This window comes from Juglans microcarpa x Juglans regia, chromosome 6D, assembly GCF_004785595.1.
Source record: "Juglans microcarpa x Juglans regia isolate MS1-56 chromosome 6D, Jm3101_v1.0, whole genome shotgun sequence".
In the NCBI taxonomy this organism is placed as follows: domain Eukaryota; kingdom Viridiplantae; phylum Streptophyta; class Magnoliopsida; order Fagales; family Juglandaceae; genus Juglans; species Juglans microcarpa x Juglans regia.
The window spans coordinates 3,398,440-3,422,680 of NC_054604.1; the positions used below are offsets into that span (position 1 = coordinate 3,398,440).

General features: G+C 35.2%; 3 protein-coding genes across 4 annotated transcripts; all 3 read right to left on the reverse strand.

Annotated features, from left to right (window-relative positions):
• Positions 1-4,418: 4,418 nt before the first annotated feature.
• LOC121235150 (CASP-like protein 4A3) lies at positions 4,419-7,351 on the reverse strand. 2 transcript variants are annotated; one of them, XM_041131422.1, is made up of 4 exons: positions 6,363-7,351; positions 5,405-5,540; positions 4,908-5,019; positions 4,536-4,758 (listed from the first exon to the last, which is right to left on the reverse strand). In XM_041131422.1, exons 1-3 carry the CDS (start codon positions 6,989-6,991, stop codon positions 4,954-4,956), a joined length of 831 nt encoding a protein of 276 aa, XP_040987356.1. In that variant the 5' UTR covers positions 6,992-7,351; the 3' UTR covers positions 4,536-4,758; positions 4,908-4,953. The 2 variants fall into 2 exon arrangements, with proteins under 2 accessions (XP_040987355.1, XP_040987356.1); XM_041131421.1 differs by lacking the exon at positions 4,908-5,019 and having other exon boundaries at positions 4,419-4,758; positions 6,363-7,344.
• A 955-nt stretch (positions 7,352-8,306) lies between these two features.
• On the reverse strand, positions 8,307-14,628 carry LOC121235147 (protein EXECUTER 2, chloroplastic). Its single transcript, XM_041131419.1, has 12 exons — positions 14,241-14,628; positions 12,628-12,744; positions 12,477-12,542; positions 11,552-11,658; positions 11,390-11,471; positions 10,247-10,945; positions 9,655-9,781; positions 9,383-9,552; positions 9,202-9,276; positions 8,854-8,946; positions 8,532-8,754; positions 8,307-8,497 (listed from the first exon to the last, which is right to left on the reverse strand). The coding sequence occupies exons 1-11, from the start codon at positions 14,556-14,558 to the stop codon at positions 8,653-8,655; spliced, it is 1,956 nt and encodes a 651-aa protein (XP_040987353.1). The 5' UTR covers positions 14,559-14,628; the 3' UTR covers positions 8,307-8,497; positions 8,532-8,652.
• A 2,199-nt stretch (positions 14,629-16,827) lies between these two features.
• Positions 16,828-24,193, reverse strand: LOC121235149 (E3 ubiquitin-protein ligase SIS3). Its single transcript, XM_041131420.1, has 10 exons — positions 23,924-24,193; positions 23,735-23,773; positions 23,091-23,157; positions 22,926-22,999; positions 21,560-21,698; positions 21,356-21,448; positions 20,895-20,963; positions 20,206-20,325; positions 18,287-18,400; positions 16,828-17,443 (listed from the first exon to the last, which is right to left on the reverse strand). The coding sequence occupies exons 1-10, from the start codon at positions 23,950-23,952 to the stop codon at positions 17,042-17,044; spliced, it is 1,146 nt and encodes a 381-aa protein (XP_040987354.1). The 5' UTR covers positions 23,953-24,193; the 3' UTR covers positions 16,828-17,041.
• Between the last annotated feature and the right edge of the window lie 48 nt (positions 24,194-24,241).

Sequence of the window (24,241 nt, forward strand, 5' to 3'; positions counted from 1 at the left end):
GAACCAATGATCGATCATAGTATTTTAGGTGATGACTCCTTGTCCTGGGTCCGACTCCAACCTATTTATAAAATGAATTATGTAACATTTATATTTCTCACACTCGAAATTCTAGAGCTAGGAAAAAAAAATGATAAAAACTTCAAATCTTTGTATATTTGTGCGTGTGTATATATATAGTTAGAACATTGTGAAGGAATCGGATATATATGATGCTCAACTGTATTTTATTTTATTTTATTTCGAAAGTTTTTAAAGCTTACATTGGTATTAAACCCCATAAAGGAAAGAGACATCATTTAAAGGCCATGCACATGCAAGTGTACGTAATCTTGGATAAAATATATATCACGTGTGTTTATCCCGTAACATCATGCTCAATAATGGAGTCCAAAACTTTTACTACATGTCTACATGTCCAGTTTGGTTATACAAATAAAATAAAATGAAATGATATAAAAATTAAATAAAATATTATTTTTATTTTAAAATTTAAAAAAATTAAATTATTTATTATATTTTGTGTATGAGCTTGAAAAAATTGTAATGATTAGATTAAATCAGATGATATAATTTCTGTAACTAAACGAGACCATAAAGTAATTTATCTATATATATATATAAATACAAATGTTATAAGAAAGTCTTATATCACATGCTTCCATCTAACTAATATGTGATTTGTCATTGTTGTATTTCTATTTAAATACACATATATTTGAGCATTAAAATAAAATGACAAAAATGATAAATCAAATCTTGCTTAGGTGGATGTGTGTGATGTAATATTTCAAAATGGAATTTCTCGCCCTATTTAAATGTTGAGCTGAGTTGGGATGATTCAAATTCTTTATGAATAGTAATGAGTTGAGATAGTTAAGTGAGTTTTGTGGGGCCTATCTAAGATGAGTTTAAATATGTTTGAATGCTAAAATGAGTTTAAATGTATTTATAGGAAGTTGAAAAAAAGTTGTGAGTCCCGCATGTAAAGAGGTTTTGAGTTGAGATGAGTTTAGTGATTTGATAATTGAATATTTGGATGTTAAACTCAGCTTAAAATTAGATTAAATTGAGTTGATCTCAGATCAATCCAAATTCTAAATGGGGCCTAAATAGTCTTTCTTTTAAACCAGCTGGTAGCAACCTCCTACTCCCACTCACCTATATTCACCCTACTCAACTATATCTATAGATTGAGCGGGTGAATTTTGGAGGCTGTTTGCTCTTTTCCCTACCTCTCAAGGACTAAAAGTCTAAATTGAAATTAGATTTATTTTATTATCAAGTTAGTGTGTAGAACATACTATCCACATCACTTAAATGGTAAAATTTAATTTATAAGATTCAAATTTTAAATTTATTTTTTAAATTAAATTATACCATATAAACACTTTATTACGTATATTCGTTACATTGGCTTGAGAATATAATCTTTCTCGGAAATTATGGTTTCTACTTTCTAATTCCAATTTCACAACAAATCCAAATCCCATAATCAACAAAACTTCAATTCGAACTCTCAACACACAAACTCAATTCCAGCCAAGCCACTTGACTCTAACTTTGTAAATTGGTGCAATCGTACTGAGAGTTAAGAGAACTTGTACTAAGAGATCTTGTAATCCACAATGAAATAGAAATTGAGTATTAAGAGGCATAGATACAGAGTCGTTGGTTTTGGCGAGAGAGAGAGAGAGAGAGAGAGATGAAGCTAGAGAAATAGAGGAAAAGGAGACATCACAATCACAAAGGAGACGTAGAGAAGAAACCAAGAAAGATGGAGACCATGGTGAGAGAGAGGAGAGAAAAAAATAGAGGGAGACAAAGAAGAGAGAAATAGAGAGATAAAAAGAGAGCTTAAACTGCGAAGTACAAAATTAGATGGAGGAAAGATCTCGAAGAGGCGATGGTTGAGGGTTGAGGCAAAGCACTGCATGGTGGTTGAGGATTGAGGGTTGCATGGTTGAGGAAGGAGAACAGAGAAGTTGGAGAAAAATCTAGATTAATTGAGGAAGAGAGTACGCAAAAGTGACTGTATGTAGTAGAACTCATATATTTTAGATATAGAAAATGCTTGTATGACTAACCTTGTTTGAATTCAAAACCATCTTATCTCATCTCATCTAATCATTACAACTTTTTCAAATTTCCATATAAAATATAATAAACAATTCAACTTTTTTAAATCTCAAAATAAAAATTATATTTTAACAATATTTATTCAACTTTCAACTATCATTTCATCTCATCTCAACTTAACTCATTATTCATACCTCCTCTTATAGCATTGATAGACAAACGTGATTGATACTTTATTTTTTATTTTTTTAATATATAAAAAAAGAAATAAAAAATCGGTTACTTTGTTGGTCACTTTTATCAGGCAACATAGCAGACTCATATGAAAATGAGTACTGATATTTACACAACACATTTTACCATATATTTTACAACACATATTATAAAATAAAGGTATTTTTGTAAAATGATATTAGTTTTATAATGTATTTTATAAAAATACCTCTAATTTAAAATATTGTTATATAAAGTGTTGTGTAAAGTGTTGTGTGTTTATCATTTTTCTATGAAAATATATATGAAAAATGATATTATGTCCCTTGAGTTTGTTCCCTCAATTTGACCATTTATATATTTTATTTATTTTTTAATATTTTTTTATTTAATAATTAAGGAAGTGATTAATAGGGATTACTAATGTATATACCGGGTATCCAAGTGAGTATATATCCCACCTGTCACCTGCCAACCAGTTAAAAAAAATAATAATAAACAAAGCCAGCCAATGGTAACAGGTGGATAACAATCATAACTGGGTTGCCAGATTGTTACCCACTTGATGTATTTTTTTTTTTTCTTTTGTGAAAAATATTTTTTCAAATCAATTTGTTTTCTGTTTTTTACTTTGATTTTAGCTTTAACAAGAAGACATTGACGTATATATATATATATATATGCCCAAGGACAATTTATTCAGTGACAAATGTTTTCTGTTTTGTCTGAAAGTGAAAGCAAAAGGATTAAAATCTTATGTTTGTAAGGCTTAAGAAAAGATGAGTCAGCTGGTTGAGAATGTTTGTCATGTAGTTCGCGTTTTGAGCATTTCCTTAATATTTATATGGGTAAGGACATCACGTGAACCCTTTTTTTCATTCGAAATAAAAAATTAAATTTAAATGTTTTTTTCCACATCAATTTGATCAAGTAGTCTACCCTGCTACCACCAATAATACATATATATATATATATTTATGTATTATTACAATGAATTTATTGGTTGGCTGTGGCGTGTCCAAAGGGCCCATTCCAGACGCGGAAAGATAATCAATCGACAATCACCAACCATGACACACAGCAGTAGCGAACATGAAATAAATCAAAAGTCATTTACATCCTAGCTGTCAATCATTTCAATTTTTTTTAAGAAGCAAAATATATTTATAATAATAATAATAATAATAATAATAATAAAACTGTCAGGCGTGACTCCCGCCGGGGTGGCTGGCGTCATCCCAGATTGGGGGTGTTCGGCCACCCATGAGCTCACCCTAGCCACCCCTGAATTATTCTGTAATTTCTTAAATTTATTATTGAATTATGATAGAAATAAGTTTGATCGGGAATAATTTGGGGGTATGTGTACCATTTTAGAAAAGTTTAAGGCCTTGTTTGATTAATGAGATGTTTTAAATTTATTTATTTATTTTTATTTTTATAAACATCACTCAAAACATAAAAGTATTTTAACTTTTTTATTTTTTCATCTAATAATTTCCTAAACATAAAAATTCAATACAACCTTTAAAAAGTAAGTTTTGCTACTCATTATCCTCACACATCACACTTACTTTTATTTTTTTTGTTTTATTATTCTTAAATAAATTGAATTCTTCTACTCATCATCCATACACTACACATTTAGTAAGAGAAAAAAAAAAGTATAGTGTGTGAAGATGATGAGTAGAATTTTTCTTATAATATTATATCAGTCTAAAAATACATGTCAACTCCAATAAATAATAAATTTATTAGACACTAAACACGTTAAAAAGCAGCTCCACCTACACTGCTTACCTACCTACCATTTATAACAATATTTATACAACTCAAGAACAATTTTTACATGCTTCACACAAACAAGCAATCATAGGTTACAAACTAAAGAATGAAGTCCAGTAAAAGTTTCGGTAAGCTTTAGGGCTTCATCCATTCTGTTGGTAACCCACTTGGACCTTGAAAATTTACCAGTGTTTGGTTACCCTTGTTTTAATCTTTTCTTCCAGAAACTAGGAAGTTCAACCAAGACATTTGTTTTTCAACACGACTTGAACAAAAATGGTTTCTTGGGTAAAATGCTTAAAGCAAAACTAGAATGGTTTCATTACCATTGAACATTCAAATGAAATCAAAACGTTTTTCTTTTTTGTCTAATTTTAAAGGGAACTAAAATCTATTGAATCTGTCTGTACAACATAACCTATATGTGATATATTCTTCAATCATCCCCAACACAGAGATTGAAGGAACATGAAACCGGTTCCAAGATTAAGTGGATTCACGGGTACAAAGGTTGTAACCAGATATAAGGGAACTAATGGCAAAAGCAGCAAAAGCTAGGAAGGCCATACTGACAGATGCAGTAGCCATCTCTGTGAACTCGTCTTTCCCCCAGTTCGATTGCCAATCATCAACCCGGGTGGCTGCTGATGAGGATGAAGATATGAGAAGATATGCTAGTACCTGCCAATCAAATTAACAAAGCAACAAGTACCATTTGGCTCAGGATGTAAACACAGAAGGTGCTCAAGCAAATGACAATAAGAGGTTAAGACCCTCAATATTAATCATAAATTTGGCATGCCAAGGGATGAGAACGTTTGGAAACTAACATAGAGAACAGACCCAAGCTAAGTTATATTTCAGAGGTAATATCACTTAGCTTGGGGCTGACTGGTCTGAACACCTGTAGCACTTCCTAATGGTTTCAGCAGTTGACTTAATCTGCACCACCACCTACTGTCTTAGTCAACTCAAAACTTGCAAAGAACCAGTAATAAACAAACTAAAATATGACAAAATGCAAACTAACAGCAACAATCCCCCAACAAGTCAAGGATATTGTCTGACCCGTATAACGTCCAAGGCTCATGCCTACATCATCACGATAGAAAGTACTGTTTCTAGAATGAGCTTGATACCCTATAGCCTATTGTGGCATCCTGTAACAATGAGTGAATAGACCTGGAAAACCTGAAACCCATAGGGTGAACTAACGCACAATACTCCAGGGGTTTCCATTGTGTAGAAAACATGACAGAATTGACATGGAAATCATCTGCATAATAAAGGTAAGAAGACTAAAAGATACGAAAGTTGCAGAACTTGCCTGATCCATAAAGAAAACAAAATGACGCCGTAGGTAGTGGCGAATCACATAATTTCCGGTCACCAGATGGTAGGTTAAATCGTATACTTGGAAACTCGAATATACAAATGCGATGACATTAATAGATAAACAATACCTGCCAATGCATGAACTTTATCATCACATCAAATCTCTAAAAAGAATAAAATTAAGGAGAGAAATCAAAAGGGGAGAACAAGGACTGCAAATAATCATAATCATTTTTTTTTTATATATATAGATTAAAAAAGAATAAATATTAGAGAATGTTCAAGCAATGTTCAAGATTTTTTTTTTTTTTAATAAGTAAGAGTAAATTTATTGATATGAATGAAATAGGCATGGCTCGTGTACAAGCAATGTTCAAGAAAATTATCAGGATACAGTGCACTTATATTGCTATAATCATCAATCAGTCCTTTAGCCTCTTGGCATTATTTTTTGAGGAACAATTTATCAGAAAGTTCAGCATTATGACAGGTGTCATTGATTTTACGTAAGCTCAAAAGCATTGTTTAATTAATTCCCTTAAGGAGAAATTTACTACGACAGAAACCAAATGAAGAGGGTATCACTGGGTCACAGGCTGACTCACAGCAAGCGCACGAGAATGTTAGCATTTGCTAAGCTGAGGAACAGACAAACCAATTTCTAAGGATGCTTACGAAACTCCTCCATTAATAGACAAACTAACACTGAAGAAAAAAGGTGACCCGATGAAGCCGATCATATATACTGAGAAGTTGATAACATACATTAAGATCAAAGTCTCCAAATTTAAACCAAAATCATTAAGGAAACCATAAAGAGTGCCTATTCAGAGTGAATTAGTATCAAGTTTCACTGCAAAAATAAAATTACGAGAAACCTCTATATATAAGACATCTATGTATGTATGAAAATCACATCGAGAGAGGGAGAGAGAGAGAGAGAGAGAGACCTGTATTCCTTGTAGCGGTCGAAGGAGTCGCCGCTCCAACCCTGGGTTTTATCGGCGGCCATAACTGCAAAGGAAATTAAGCAGAGCACAAACTCGCTCAGCCGAAACCCTAGCGCAGCCCTCTTAAGCATCACCTCCCTCTTCGACCTCTTCAGAATCGACGCCACCGTTCCCAATCTCCGTCCATCCCCACTGCCGACCGGTCCCACCTTCGACACCGAAGGTGGCGGCTCTTCCCTGATCGCCCGATTCAAAACAATCCCCGGAGACGGAGAGTCCACCGCCAGTGCGTTTCTGTTCTTGCTCGCGCTCTCCGGCGGTTTCTGGCCGTCCGAGGGAGACGTCAGCGGCGAATTCCGCGTGAACTTGTCGAAGATAACCATAGCCATGGAGTTTTCCGGAGGTTTCCCTGGAGAGTTTTCCGGTGACTCGTAGGGTGGAGTATCGTGCGGGTCGCCGGAGTCGGATGGCATCGGGGTGTGGAAGCGGAGTGGAGAATGCGGCGAGTCCATGTGAGTGGACGACAAGTCAGAGTTCTTCGACGATGATTTCTTCATGGTCGATTTGTGTTGCTGCTGCTGCTGGTGGTGGTTTTCCGTTTGAGTTTGGGCTTTGGCTTCAGCTTCCATTTCGAATTTCCTTACACTTTCTCGAATTTAAACGGGGTAGAAAGATCTCTCTGTTTGGGGACTCGGAAAAGAAACTAAGTGACTTTTTAAAACTTTCATGTCCCGCTGTGGGTACTATTTTTATTCATGTTCCGCTGTGGGTCCACGCCACGTGTCCCCACTACTTTCCCAGTAAATTGTATTTCTACCTGTCGCAGGTCTCATTTTCTTTCCCAAAAATATTTGGAACTAAGAAATAATTTATTATTTAACTAATTTATAAATCTTAAATATCAGTCTCATCCACGTTATTTGTAGAAGGTAAACCATACTAAAAAAAAATAAATTTTTTTTTTTTTTTTCTAATGTGATCTACTTTTTTATTTTATTTTTATAAAAAGACTGCAGTTAATATTACCCTTAAACCAATTTTCCATCTCCCTTCGCATAATAATAACCAATCATTGTCTAATTATTATTCTCTGTGAAAAGGGGATAATTTAAACAAATATTTCCTCTTAATTGGATTGTTATCATTTGAATATGCATAAGAAAAAATGAATATGATAAATGGTATTAGATTATTAACGCTATAATTTTGAACTCATATTCAAAAAAAGGCACCTCAATTTAATAGATTGCTTGGAAGGAATTTCCACTAATCCAATTTGGAGAATTTTTATTTATTTATTTATTTATAATTATTTTCTCTGAAACCAAGATGTACAATGGGAGAAAAGGAAGAAGAATCAAAGTGGAGAATGCAGAGATAAAATCCAAGCACAACTAGCTAGGGGAAGCTTTGAGTGAGAGACTTTTTATATGTGTGGGCTATGACACAAAATGAAATAGCCAATACAAAAAGAAAGTCACTAAAGTTCTATTGGTTGCTTTAAGAGTGGAGCATTCTTTTGTGACATAAAGCCCTAGAGAGCACAAATTCCTTCACAATCTTCTCCTTTTTTTTTTTTGTTCCCTTGTTAGAGTTTTCTTCTAGTAGACAGATTCTACCACTCTGGTGTGAATAGAAGAACAATCATAGGAAGCATCATCCTACAAAAATAATGGACCTTGCCCTTTGCCCACAAAGACATTACTTTCAACAATGCCTCCCTACCTATAGATTTAAATAGGATATACCTAAAAGGAACAGGAAAAGCATCTATCCCTCTCTCCCAATTTATCACTTGCCTTTGTGTTTTAACTAACAGAAAGAAAATCCCCACACCCTTCTCTTTTACTTTTTAAGGACTCCCATGATATAATCGACCTTTTCATATGGAATAAACAACTGTCATCTTTAAACTTGTGACTAATTTAATAGTTAATACACAAGTTCAAGAACAAAAGCGCATGTCATACGATTTTAGTAGGTCTCCTTCAGAAAATACAAAAGCCTTTCATAGCTTACAATAGGGATTATGCTAATGCTTACACAACTCAGACATCATTTAAGAAATCTTCCTCTACAACACGAGGGGAGTGTTTTACCATAACTTGGTCGGTCAGCAAAATTGACATACAGCTCGAAAGAGAAGCTAAAAAAGAAGGGAAAAAGTAGAAAAAAGAAGGCTTAAACAGGAAAAATTACCCCCCAAAAAAGAAGAAGGTAAATCTACCTTCTTTGCTCAAATATGGCACAGATAGGAATCAATCTCAGTCTCAAATGCTGGATCCAATGGTCAGTCTGGTAGCTTTAATCTGTTGAAGAGCACAAGAAAACTCTGCTCAGGGACAACATAGAGGAAACCAAGATCTGCGCCTTTGACATACGGACCGATGCCCTGTAATAAAGAAAATTACAGCTGAATATTCTAGTCACAATTAGTAATCAGGATGTACTGAGAAGACATGCTGGTACAAATAGTTAACAGTCTCATTACCCTTCCATTTAGTTGGAGAAGTTCTCCATCAACCCATTTTGGATTTCGGAACCCAAATTCTGCAATTCTCCCTTGACCTTTGTAACTTGCAACCTGGTTAAATACGCAATGTTTGAGAAGTCCAGGGAGACTGAAATTTGAGGCAGCTTAAACGAGAGTGTAAGCAATGCTATGCACTACAAGTTTCTTCAAGCAGAGCAACAATTTTATGGGTGATGAAATATGAAATATGTTTGCATAAACCTACTAGTTCCCAAAGCACGAAATACATGGTTGAGGATCTCACGTGCTTAGCGTCAGAAACAATGAAAACTAAATACATGATGGAATAATTGCAATTACGATTACCACTCCTAATTCATCTGGATACATTGCACGGCTGGACAAGTGATTTCCTCTCCCAATTTTAGCACGAAATGTCACCTGGATGCCCCAAACTACATGGCTTAGTATTGCAAAAGTGTGCTTATACGTGCATTTGCATACAAGGTAAACCAGCACTATCAAGGAGTAAAAAAAAGCCACAAACCTGGCCAGCAGGAACGTTTAGATCCCCAGTCAGCTTCACTGCCTCTACATATTCAAAAAACTCCACATCTGAAGACTTGTCTTCATCATCCCCAGCATTCCAGTGGCCAAATTTACGCCGCAATTGTACCACCTCAGTGCCATAAGGGCCAAATGCACCAACATACAGGCCTATCCATCAATCAAAAGGTTACACCATCTAACAGACATCCTTGCATTGAATTTTAAGGGCTAGCTAATAAAGAAAGAAAATGGATGGATGGGAAAACTCACCTGAAAAAGGATCTAAATCTCCTCTGGAAGTGGTAATCCGACTAAAAGTTGTATACTCAGATAGTCTGCTGCGCTTTTGTGCTTGACGAACAGCAAGCTTGACAATTTCACGGACATTTCTAGAAACCTAAGATTAAGTTAAGCATAAACATGCTTATTTATCAAGAATAGCATGCCATTGCAACCAAAATTAATGGAGAGAAAAAAACAAGGGGGGGGGGGGGGGGGGGGGGGGGGGGGGGGGGGGGGGGGGGGGGGGGGGTGATGATATCCAAATTTTAACATTGACAAAAAAAAAAAATATATTCAGCTCTAAATACTGAAAACTGACATTTTAATCGTTAAACCCCTAGAAAGAAAAGTATGTGATTTCTATTAAATCGATGGAGTTTCGGTTTTTCCTTTGGATTTCAAAACCTCAATTATAAACATGAAGGGAAGTTCTGAATGCAGAAAACAACAATGCTTGCCAAGTAAAAAGAAAAACATGCAAATGAAGTCATTCCAATATTTATTAGTAGTAAAGCAAAAGAGTAGTCAACTACAGATAATGCCCACACCTTAGTGGCAATACTCTAAATCTTAACCTCACCTTTGAAGAAACTTTGTCTGCACCCCAAAAAGCCTTGGCAACATCAGGAGGCATAAGCTCAGAAACACCTTGAGCTGCTAGAGCTGCCACTTTGACTCTGGATGCTTTACTTTCTCCTGCATCATGATCTAAGCTTCTCCCAGGAATATGTAGCACAAAAGAATCTCTCTCCATATCTCTAATTTCAGCAGGAAGACGCACATACTCGTCCTTGATAGGAGTATCCTCATTATGTACAATCCCGCCTATAAAAAGCTTCATATCCAAATCCTTTTCATCTTCAGAGGCATCACTACCTCCTCCTATGGTGACCCCATCAGGCTGAATCTCGTCCAAATTGCCAACTCCTTCTTCAGAATTCTCAGTAGATCCCATCTTCTCACTGTCTTCTTGCATCAACTGCTTCACAGAGTCACTATCCTTTACAACTTCTTCAGTGACATTGACATTCATGACTTTAACTTTCAATCCTGGAATTTTTTCTTTAAGAAAATTTATCACACTTTTAATCCCCTCCTCAGTCACTCCCTCAATGTTAGTTCCCATCTCCTCAGATCTCTCTGCCTTTCCTTCATTTTCCTGTATGTCCACTACAGATTCATCCTCAACTTTGGAAGTCGAAGGGTGATGGTCTTTTGTGAGCTTGGATGGCAAATTGGAATTTGCTGAATTTCCTTTGGCTCGTTGCAAGCATACTACCTGTCAACAGCTAATGTACCATAAGCATTTCATATAAACTGTAATAGAAACTTGGAAATCTGACGAATCCTAAGGGACAAGACCCCTACCTAAGCCACATCAAGAGACTAACAGACAGTACATGGGATGAAGAACAGTCTGCACAGATGCTATGCATAGTTCCTCCACATAAAAACTTGTCTTCTTTTAATTTAATTTAATATATTTATTTTTTAATAGAACTGTACCTCAGGTTTTATAATACACTCATATTGGAGGAATACTGTGGCTACAAATGATAATTCATAATTAACAGTATTTAAACAATGCAATGTCAAATTGAACTACCTGGTCCAGGTCAAAACTTGAAACCATTGGAGCCAAATTAAACTATAACAAAAAAATCCAATCAACCCAGGTCATACATCAACGAACAATAATCTAAAAGAAGCATCAGTAAATAACCTGCATGACATATGTCTCATCAGTGTCTTTGACCACAAATATTTCAAATAATGGAGTTCCCGGAGCTGAAGTTACCAACTGTCTGCAACAATCAATAGACAAGACATTTACAAAAATAAATAAATAAAGGAAAATAAGAAGGAAAAGAAGGAAAAACCTTACCTTGGACTGTAACTCCTGCCTACGAACCTGCCCACACCAGGAGTTATGCGCACTAATCTGCCAAAGGGATCATCTGATTCTTTTGGGTAGCCCACCCACCAACCGACCTACATATATAGAGATGATGGTTTACTGACAAATAAACACTTTATCCACAGAAACATGTCTCATTGTAAGGCTGCTGCTAGTATTCTAATAAGATAAATTAAACAGAACAAGGACCTTGATATTAGACAGCTATTAAATTAATTCAAAATTATTTATTTATAAAAAATTAAAATATCTTTATTTAAAGGATGTGCTCAGCAAACTGCTCATGTTAGAGCCCCTCTTTTTTAAGAAATAATTATTGCAGAAAGTAGGAGAATCACACAACTCCATTAGTACAGAAATCTCAGATGGATACTAATGCATATTCTACATTAACTAAAAAAGATAAAATTGTTCGCCATACATTTTATGACAGTTCACTAGGTCTTTCACACATCTAGCAACAGTTCATGATAATTTTGCACTCCCAAAATTATCACAAACATAGTTAGATCACTAAAAACGCCATCCCCTTGTTCTAAAATGGTTTAAAGTCCCATCAATGCTACATTGTCAGCCATCAACATTAATAAATGTAGAGAAAAAAGAATTCAACTAACACAACATGCCTATAGCCCACATTAAAATTAATGTCACGCAAAATAAGAAAATTTCTTCCCAATAATAGTCTCTGTTTCAGATTCTACTACATTTTCAACCTGTCACTTGAAAGAAAAATTTAAAAAAAAAAGAAAAGAACAAGAGATGAAAGAAGATGCCTACTGAGGCCAAGGAAGATAATAACAGTAGCTGAACAAAAGTGCGAACTGGCATTAGTAGAATTGGACTAGGGTGACTATTGAATTTAATATGTATTAGATGTGATAAAAATTACCAGTCCACTTCCTGTATACCTACACAACCTCGAAGCATCCAGGTAACGCTCTTCTTCAATTGCATTCTGTAAACATACAACGGATCAGATCAATGGTCAAATTAAAATGTGTGCCAGTCCGCACATCTAGCAAGTCACATTTTGCTCTGACCTTTAACTGAGACATGATTTCAGCAACACAGTCCTTTGATGTAGCTTCTGCAATAGCCATTTTCAACTTTGCAGCTTCTTGGAAGTCTTCGTTCTCAATTGCATCTTCAAGTTGAAACTGCCAAACATGGAAATCCCTTCAGAACCATAAAAAGACAGTAACTTGTATGTGCCAGTCTGACACTCAGCACTTTCTTCTTTTTTGAAAAAAAAAAATTGTTATGGCAAAGATTTCAACCTTAGGCCAGTAGTTCCAGCAAGCAATGTACTCATGTTTCTAGGTGTGTCAGCTCTAAATACTGTTCGTTCTCAAACAAAATTATTAAAAAAAAATACCGCATATAGGTTCATCATCTGAGTTGAGCTCAATTTCAAAATACGATTTATCACTTAAATTATATCTTTAATATAAGAAGTACATATAAAATTTAGTTGGAAAATCAGATCAGGATTAAGAACCTTTTTGACAGTGTAGACATGAACCATAGGCTCTGTAGTTCTCCAAAATGAATCTCAGCATCATTAGAGACAGGTATTCAGGTCATTATGTGGCAAAATATTCCAAGATGCCAGCCACTAGTTGGTGGTGACTCAAAAAAATTTTTGATACAGAAAAACATAATTACAAAACCATCTATTCCATCTTAGTTTTGAGCTTCCAAAATGGAGGGATGGAAATTTCTCCAGTCCCCTCTTTTTCTCTTTCATTCTATTCCATGGGAACCAAGCAAAGCAATATGTCAGAATCACTTTAAATTCCATAAATGAAGTTCAATTCCTTTTTTTTTTCCCACAAAAAAACAACTATGAAAAAAAACTAAAGAACAGTTCTGAAGGCTATAGAAAGCCAGGAAAAAAAAGACATTCTACATTCTACTAAATTATATTTGGGTTCAAGTTAGTCTATGGAGAAAAAATATAACTATAAACACGAATCCTAGTTACAGAATTTTGGAACTGGGGGAGGGGGGAGGACCCTGCTGCCAAGATGTTTCTAAAACTGATTGGACAGGACTAGTGTCCAATAATTTCCAGGTTATTGGTTCCTATGTCCACAAATTGTTTGCACCCTTTGGGCCTCAGAAAAAGTCACACCGCATAAAACTCAGCTACATATCCTTACACTTTTGACCACTGAAAACAGGAAGAAAAAGGAAAGAAAGAAGAAAAACAAGCAACTTTTGTCCTGTTTTGTGCAAAACTGAAGGAAAGTAGCAACTTTTGTGCAATATTACAATTTTCAAGACACTTTTTTTTTTTATTGGAGGGTCGGCCAAAACGAGCCAACCATGTAAGGTTCCACAAATTATGTCGGCCACAATTTTCAAGACACTTGAACAACATTAAAGTCTTCAAATTATTAGTTACCAAGTTTCTCGTGCTAATAAAAACCAAACAAAAAAACTTTCCGATCCCCTATCTTATTAGGTCATGCTTACATGAGCTTGCTATTCAATCTTAAGCAGGGAATTATCCGTAAATTGGCTGAATGGGCGCACCATATCAGGAACCCGCTTCACAAAAATGGAGAAAAAAATAAAAAAAAAAGTAATCCATGAGTCTCTCACAGTCTCACTGGAACAGAGTCACACAAGAGGAGAAAAAGGGCGGTACCTTGAGAACAGAGGCAAAGCTCTCGGCCTGTTCAATCTCAGAGAAATGGCGGTTCCAGCGGTTCCAATCCCATTCCAAGGAAGAATTTCTGTTGCTGTTATTCGAGCAAAGGCAACGGGAGCCGGGGGTTTTGCGGCTCTTGTTGGAAGAAACACCATTCCTGGCCTGAAAAGAGCAACAGCCCCAACCCAGAACAAAATTCAGATTGGCTTTGGATTTCTTGGATAGGAAATCCGAGCAACAGTAGAAGAAGGGTGGTCTCAATTGGGGAATTGGGATTGCTTGTCCCACCCCCCATGCATTACCCACCGCCACCATCTCTCTCTCTCTATATCTCTATCTCTCTCTGCAAATCTGTTTCGAAGTGAAGGGGCTTTGTTTGATTTCTTTTACGGATAGGAACGGAAAGTTGAGAGCCCAAATAGTATATTCAGATCCGTTGGATCTGTGGGGTCTACTTCACATGTGTTCGGGTGGATTGACATTCAGAATTGGGCTGGGTTCCTCTACTACAGCTTCTTACTCTTGTGACCACCTCTGTTTTATATTTTCAAGGCATTCATTAATTGAACCATGCCAAAGTTAATCACCTTTTTGAGTTTTGCCCAATAAAAAATTTAAAATATTCATCTCAAAACTCTTTTGATATCTTTTGAAACAGCCACAAACATAAGAAACAAGGAAATTCATAAGGTTATTATCATTTTATTATCTATTTATTTTTTTATATTTATTTTTTTATTTCATTTAATAATTAAAAAATTAATTATTAATAAAATTATATATTTTTTTAATGATTAAAAATGTTAAAAAATACTTAAAAAAAAATAATAAAAAAAATATTTTAAATATATGTAAGTAATTAATAGGTAGCAAGAGGGTTATTACTATCCAAGAAATAATCCAAGGATAAAGGAATTTTTTTTTTTTTTAAAGAACCAAATAAACTAAGCATCACATTTCAAAACTAACTATTAAGTATTAAGTTAATCAGAGATAGATTTTATTATTTATTTTATATTTTAACATTCACTCTTACGTGTGGGTCAGATTCTTCCTCAATATGTGACTCAACACGTAGAATATTTAATTAAATAAGATAAAGTGTAGAATCATGGTTCGAATTTAAGATATCTGCTCTGATATATGTGAAATCACCATTTGTCTCAAAAATTTAAATTGATAGAAAGAGGTAGATTTTATTATTTATTTTATATCTTAACAAATAATATAATGGTTCCAGTGAGTTTATTGCATAAGGCATTTGAGTTTTTAATTGTAATCTCTTATATGTAACAAATATGATTATAGGAGTAATGTTAGTTACAAATCTTAAATAGATAAGTTTTGTGTATTGTGTAGGCTCTTTATAAAACAAAAAAAAAAAAAAATGATCCCGTTAAATTTTTTTAATACTTTTTCAAGATAGAGTTAACATTTTTACAAAGGTTTATACAGAACTTATTTATTTAGAGTTTGTATAAATTATTTCTCATTAAATAATTATCTGATTCACCTTACATTAGACTCATATTAATGTTTTTGTCCCATATAAATCGTTTTAACTAAACTTTGGAAGTGGGGTTTGGAATTATTGACATTCAGAGAGTTGTAAACTTGCATGATATTGACTTTGCTCCTTATAACTAGTGGCTATTTGGGCATGTAAAGGTGGAGAAACTTGACTTCCAAGCGCAGGCAAAGTGATAAGAAACTCATGATGATCTCTTTTGCTTCACTCAACGAGTGGTTGAAAGTTAATTACAATAAACTGTGTGTTTTGGATTGGATGAGATGGCAAGCGCGAGTTTATGTATCATCTTTCTGATCAGATCCTCTCCCCCAAGGCTTCTTAGCAACCTGGCTTTAGATTTGACGGCTGGTCCCACATACCTTCGGTCCATCTATCACCACTCATGAAGAATTCCATTAGGATATGCTAAAAACAAGTACTTGATATTTGGACCATAAAAAATATTGCCTGGGGATTTTAAGGATACACACACGTTATTCTGGCACAGGATGCTTTATTCCAATTCTTGGAATCGATTCGTAGAATCGAAATAAGATGTCATAAACCATGCAATAGTTCGAACTTCTGCACTCTTTGTGCGTGAACTGAAATATAGGGTTAGATATCCATAAAAGCAGCAGGGAGTAATGTCGGCCGCCTTCTACAGTCTTATAGAGTTTTGATTTGATGCTTTTGCTGAGAAATAATTTTATATATAACTAGTGTGTAAACGTCACATAATTATTATGAAAAAATATAATCTAATATTAAAACATTAATTATTTTCATATAGATCATATGCTTTATTCACTTTTTTTTAAAACGATTACGTGACGATTACATAATTCACGGTTACAAATATATTTTCCCTATGCTGAGAGCCACCACCAATTCAAAGTGTAAAGGCTGAAACATCACTTGCAATGCATAGTGCAATCAAATGTGTAATGGTTGGATAGCATTTTCCTGTCAGTTGTAGTCAGAGAGTAAATAGAGTAACCTTCTTATTAAAAGGAAACTAATATTTACCACAACTGCAATTCTAATCTCCATCCGCAAAACAAAAAAAGTAAAAAAAAAAAAAAAAAAGTATTGTATACAGTTTTTATGTCCATTGAGTCCATATACTTGGATCAATCAAAAAACGTTTCTTCATTACAATGACAAACCATTACTAGACCTTACTAAGTGATGGCCACATATGGACAAGTATCATTTAGCTTGTCTTAGCACAGGGTTAGGAAATTCAGTAAAAATTTGGGAAAAATAGAAGAATAAAGGAACGGTCTTAGTGCTGTGGTGGGGTGGACTGACCAACAACCATTCCTTCGACTGAGGGGGCTGGCTCGGGGCTTGATGGGTCCAGAGTCGTTACAGCCAATCCCCCATTCTCTACAGTTTCCAAAGAAGTATCATCATCATAAGCTGCCCCTGCATTTCCTGTCCGCACTGGACGGAGAAGACCCTGCAATCTCAACAGATAGCTCTGGCTGGAAGGTTCTCTTACATATCTATTAGTTGTCACGACACTGGCAGATGTCCGTTCGGTATCAGCACGAAGATTGGATAAAGCACTAAGGTCAAGATTAGGGAAAACTGAGCAACGGCACCGAGGACATTTCACATTCAGTCGAAGCCACTCGTCAATACATTCTACATGGAAATTGTGAGCACATGGCAGGCCACGAACCTGCAACAATTTTAGTAGAAACTTGTGTTCAACTGCACTTGTTTGCAAAAGTACACTTCGTACTACCAGACATTTAACACCCTCAAACAACCAAAAAGTTGCAATTTGCATCATCGGTTAGGATTTGACCATTAAGATTGTGTCACATCACCTAGTTTCATCCATCTAAATGATCATAACTGGACAAAGATGCTATTTGTTAATTTTTCATAGTTAGAGGGTGCAATGTGTCAATGTTGGTAGTTTAAGTGTAAAACGTCTGATAGTTAGGGGGTGAAAATTGTCTTTGTCAAACAAGTTTTGCTTTTTTTGATTGAATTATGTTTTTTTTTTTTTATAGGAGAAGAAGGTATTAAAGAATGTTAGGACACCTTCATTGTAAAGATCCAGAACATGCCCAAAAAAAGACGATAGTTTACATAGCTCAGGAATCAGGCATTAAACAATCTGATTGCACAAAAATAAACCTAAATGACTAAAAAACCTATCTCAAGTAGCCTTCATATGGTGCCACCTAGAGCCAAATGACTAGAAAGGAACTCCAACCAACAATGTCCATATAGTTTGAATACGAATTCATTAATATGAAAATATAGGTTTTCCTATGAGTAATGCTCTTTTCACAAGGTTTCTTTCACAGTTTATCATCTCCACCATTGAGTTTGAGAATCACATACAGTTTCGACAACTGTGACAGGAAGGGTGTCCATGATACATCATGAATGGATTGTGCAATAAATTTTGAGAAAACAGACGAACTATTTTGCCTCACCACGACAAATACAGTAGTGCAACTGATTTGTTTGAAAGGATGAATAAAAGCAGACAGGAACACAAAATTACCTCATTCCCTACATGGAACTCTTCTAAGCAAATGGGACATTCACTGCAATCTGTTGGAACAGCCTTTAGCCTGAACTTTGGAAGTTCCTGAATAAGTGCTTCCACTGCTTCTCTCTGTGACACCCCCCCGCCCCATTAAAAAAAAGAACCCAAACTTCAGGATTCAGAACTGGATATATTAGTAATAAAGTTGGTAGATGCAACATGGCTTTCACATCGAAAGAGAACTAGAAATATTATGAGAGCATTATAAACAGAACAGACTAAAAAGAAACCAATAGAGTAGTAACTAATGCATTCTTGAATAAATCAAATACAAGTCCACCAAATCCCCAGGCATAGTTTGTGCATAAAATACCCATGACCACATGCACATACTGCATTATTATGAATATGTATAAGCAAAACACATACAGCATCAGCAACGCCCATGAGGCTGTGTTTGTTGTGGCAGTAAACGTTTTTTGGGGGGAGGGCATTTTCTTTTATGTGTTTGATAAGGGCGGAGATTCAAGGTCAAAGGAAAATTTTACGTTGTTGAACAGGACATTTAAGCTTTGGGATGGAAAAGGGCTTATCCGTCTCAAGAAACGCAAGGCCATTTTCCAGACCTCCCTCCTGGAGTTTGAATCCCATAACTAGGCTTGTCCACCTATGCACAGCAACCCAACAACCACCTCCATTCGCCCACCACCCAGCACTCCACCTAAACTACACCCTACCAGCCACCACCACTCTACCTACACAACTCTCTACTGCCCGCCATCCCTCTTACTTATTGCAACAACCCTGCTTTGGAATCATGCAACTTATCCTCGTCCTCCATTTTTCTCTCAGACTTCTCTAACTCTATGCGCTCCATCAAGTTCCACCTCACCCATTGAAAACACTTCCGTCTCCCTCGAGATGGGGTTTGAGACATAGGGAAGGTTTGGATACAAAGAGTCTTTTAACTCATCTTATCTCATCCAATCATTACAACTTTTCCAAATCCCTACACAAAATACAATAAATAATTCAACTTTTTCAAATCCCAAAAATATTAAAAAATAATATTCTAACAATATTTTATTTAACTTTCATCTCAACTCACTATTCAAACCTTCCCTTAGGTGCCGTTTGCATAGTGAGTTAAGATGAGATAAAGATTAAAAGTTGAATAAAATATTGTTAGAATATTATTTTTGAATATTATTATTATTTTAGATTATGAAAATTTTAAATTGTTTACTATATTTTATGTGAAAATTTTGGAAAGTTGTAATGATGAGATGAGATAAGATGAAACACTTCTTGTATCCAAACAGGGCCTTAGGCCTCGTTTGGTTACATAAACCATCTCATCTCATCTCATTTAATCGTTACAATTTTCCAAACTCTCACACAAAATACAATAAACAATTCAACTTTTTCAAATCCCAAAACAAAAATAATATTAACAAATTATATTCTAACAATATTTTATTCGACTTTCATCTCATCTCATATGTGTAACCAAACGAGACCTTAATAGTTACAGTTAGGACTGGAGCCAATTTTGACTTTTGGTGAAGATTGTAAAACCAAAAAATTGGTGACACCAAGGTTTTGGATGGTTTTGGTTTTGCAAATACTTTGCAAAAAAACAGCAGTCAAAAAGATTTTCAAGATATTTTGTAGAATCTCCACCAAGCAATGGAAAAAAGAAAATCTAATTTTTTTTACCAAAAATATATTTTCCTCATTTTGTGTGTCACAAACACTGCCTAAATGCTTCCTTAATTTTCTGAACAGCCCTAATTTGAATGTCAGTTTAAGCCTCGAACTCATCTAAATAGCTGTCAGGATCCTGAAAAGTTTTAACCTCATACTAGCCAGGGAATGTGGAATAGAAGGGTATTGGTTAAAAGGATAAAAGTTAGAGGCAACTGAATGCTTACCTGTGCTGGAGTCAAGTAAAGTCCAGGATGGTATGCAGCAGCATCTTGGCCCATGCCTCTTGTTTCCTGACCAGCAGCTTCGAATGCCCAATCTGGTACACGGATCATGTCCACCAGAACCTAGGACAAGGATGGATATCCTCTTTATATTTGCTTAGTCTTATTTAAGGGGTCCAACAAACATAGGCAACATACAAATAAATGAACTACGAACTAGACTCTATATCAACTGCAGCATGGTATATTGGTTTAATAGATTGAACTGAACTTATCAACCGTATGTGTTCATATCAATATTAACCAGGCATCCCAAATGGGCTGCACTGCATTGGACTTCCTTGAAGGAGTTTAATAGATGTTTCTAAGGAAATACCAGGCTTCGGCACATGATAATGGTTAAACTTCATGCCCAAATAAATTACTACCGGATAAAAGGTTTAAATTTTATCTTTTTTCTCTTTTCCTTTCACATCAAACTAATCATTATTTCCAAGTCATTCCATTACTTCAGTAAAAACATTCTATTCTAATACTACTTTTAATAGTAAAAGGAAATCAGGATTCCATGCTTCCAGGAGGTAAACAGTTGATTGATAATCAATGATGGAAAAACCATACAAAGATTACTGAACATGAAAATGTTGCAACAAACTCTAAGAGTTCAAGATCCAAGAAATTCAAGAGCTTACCCCATATTCGGATAGAGGAATCCCCTGTTGAGCATGTAGTAGGTGCTGCGCCTGTCTTCGTGTCAACCACTGCAATAGTGATGTTCAATAAACAAGGATCAGAACAGCACTAGCTGAAAGTAAGAAAAATCAAGGACTATATGACTAAGGTGCTGTTTAGATAGTGAGTTGAGATGAGATGAGTTGAGATGAAAGTTGAATAAAATATTGTTAGAATATTATTTTTTAATATTATTATTGCTTTGAGATTTGAAAGAGTTGAATTGTTTATTATATTTTGTGTGAGAATTTGGGAAAGTTGTAATGATGAGATAAGATGAAACACTTTCACTATCCAAATCATGTTTTGTCTGGCCATGCAATAGGCCAGACAAAACATGAGAAGAAAGGTCTCACAAATAATATAGAGCCAAAGAATATTTATGTCTGAAAAATGCACAAGTTGAAACAACAACACTAACCTTCCCCAATGACATGCAAGCAATGCAAAAAAGTCCACAGTAGCTAAAAAGCAACCAAATAAGGAAACCCCATTTCTGACCTTCTTCAGGCAACTGCAAGCATTTTAATGTATTAGCTCCATGATCAAGCCATTAAAATAGGATGATTCCTTTGATAACAGCGGAATTCAATGGCATGAAGCATGAGGTTATAAAATAGCTTACACAATCTTTTGCACTTCTGAACCATAGGGTACCGATTACAGTCCAAGCCCAGAGGAATGGATAAAGTAGCAGAGACAGAATTGAAAGCACCACTACTCTTCCACAGAAACGAGCATATCTCTGTTGCCACCCAAAGTCCCTAAAAGCACATAAATTTGACAAGGGAAAAAATGTCTTATTTAAGATCTAACTGTACAAAGCACTGTCAGAAAACTGACAAAGAAATACAAAGAACCACCATAGAGGCACTCTAAAAGAAAACTAGAGAACAACATAAAACAATGGAGTGATAAGATCTGAGTTTTTAGGAAGGGAAATATGTTTATCCAAAAATAGAGTACCATAGGTTTCTAGATTATTAAACATAATATTAATAAAACTTCTGTCAATGGTTACAATTTATGAACCCACTAATAACCGAAACCTAAATCGGCTAACTGCATGCTCTAGATAGCAGCACTCCCCTTATAATTACCGACACACAACAACAAGGCGGGAAAATGCAACCATGAGTGCAAAGATTAATCCTCGCATTCTTCCAAATGGAAAACTGTGAGTGCAAAGATTTCAAGCGAATGCAAATATCTGGAGTAGACAATGCAATTTTGCATTCATATGTATTCGATTAGTCCATGTTATGGAGTATTCAATCCCTTTTAGTGCAGATTTAAACTCGAAATTTTTCTTAAATGCAGAATAACAACAGTAGGCCCAATGCAGCCATGGGAAAACACTTGACTGATACTGACCTAACAAAGCCCCCTTTCAACCATATCACATCAACAACACCAATCTTTCATTCCAAGTTGAAAACATCCAGGGTAACATTTTTGTTGTAGCACAGGCCAAAATGCCTTTCCTACCACAACCTCCAGCAATGTACTTTTTAGCCTGCATTTGGGTGTTGAGGTAATCTTAGATGATCTGAGTTGATATGTGAATAGTAGTGTTTTGTGGGTCCCATTGAGATATGTTCGAATGTATGAAGTAGGTTGAGATATGTTTAACGTTTATGGGAAGTTGAAAAAGTAATGAGTCCCATCAATGATTGGTTTGAGATAAGTTGAGATGGATTTGACACCCAAACATAGCCTTAGTCTTTCCCTTATCCTTATAGCAGGCTCAACCTCCGCCCATGCAACTATCATCACCTTTCTTTCATCCTATTACTGAATAATAATATCCCAACTATCACTCAATAGCACACATAAACAATTGTACATATGAATTTACACACCAATCACTGCATATCCATGTCAACCACCCATCATGATAAAATTAAAATTAGAAGGTCACAAATTTAATAGATTATCATAAGATTGTAACGACATCAACAGCAACCTCAAGAGTAAAAGAGAAGACTTACAAACCCATTCCAGCAGCAAATCCATTATCTACAAACATCAACAGGCGAAAAACAAACACTGTGGTGTAATCAACCTGAAGCAATGAGAAAACACATAGCTCAGAAGATAAAAGGGAAAAAAAGCATGTTATTAGAATCAAATTGCTTAAAATTCAGAAAACCCACCACAATCCATATATGCAACGGGAATGTACAAGAATGGTACCGCTTCCAATTAATCGCAACAATTACTCTATAAGCAACAATGTTAAAGAGAACTTATTGAAAAAATGGCATATTTTAGGGCTCGTTCGGAAAGTGAAATGAGATGAAAGTTTTGTGAATAGTAACAAGATAGTTTATAAATAGTGGTGCGAAAGTATGAGTTAAGTATTTTTCAAGTTTTGGGAAAGGGGAGAGAAAAAGTTAAATAAAAAATATTATAAAATTAAAATATTGTTAGAATATAGTTGTATAATATTATTTTTGTTTGGTGATTTGAAAAAGTTGAATTATTTTTTATTTTTTGTTTGAAAGTTTGGAAAATTTGTAATAATTAGTTTGAAAATTTTATATTTGAATTATGTTTGGGAAGGAGATGGAATGAGATAACATGAGAATTTCGGAATGAGATCTATTTCCAAACAAGCCCTTCACATTTCACGTTTTTTCGGTTTGCAGAAAACGTTATACTGAAATAAAGAACATAAATACATAAATATCTACGAGACTATCTATTTCTCAGTATTTAAAAGATAGAAAACCAATTGCTCTGACTCAGACGCGATCAAAACCGAACTTAAATCTTAATCACGAACATTAAAGGATACACACTAGTCGCGAGCATGGACAAGAAGAACCCGTCATACCTGCAAAACCCCAATTTCACATCAAAATAAGTTAAAAATCAAATCGATCCGGATAGGTGCACACACGTATACATACAAACAGTCAACATATATATATATATATATATAATACGTATGAATGTTTATGTTGGGAGCGAGGCTGAAACTAACCACTTGAAATCGACGCCTCTCATGGCCATGAAGTGGGAACAGAAGCGAAAGCCCTAAAGTGACGCACAGGATTCAGCTATCGTCATTTGAGGATGGAAATGCTTGAATCCGAGAGCGAAATCGAGATCCGATCTCTCATAAACCTGCTCAAATCGGCTCGAACCATCAAAAGCAGAAACTCAGCTAAGAAAGATCAAAGAAAGGGAGTGTACGGAGAGAACGAAGTTCCGTCTCAAGTGAGAGGAAGCTGAGGGAGTGAGGTGAAAGTACTAGGAGGAATTAAAATGGGACGGTTTTTATAACGCCGCTACTTCACGA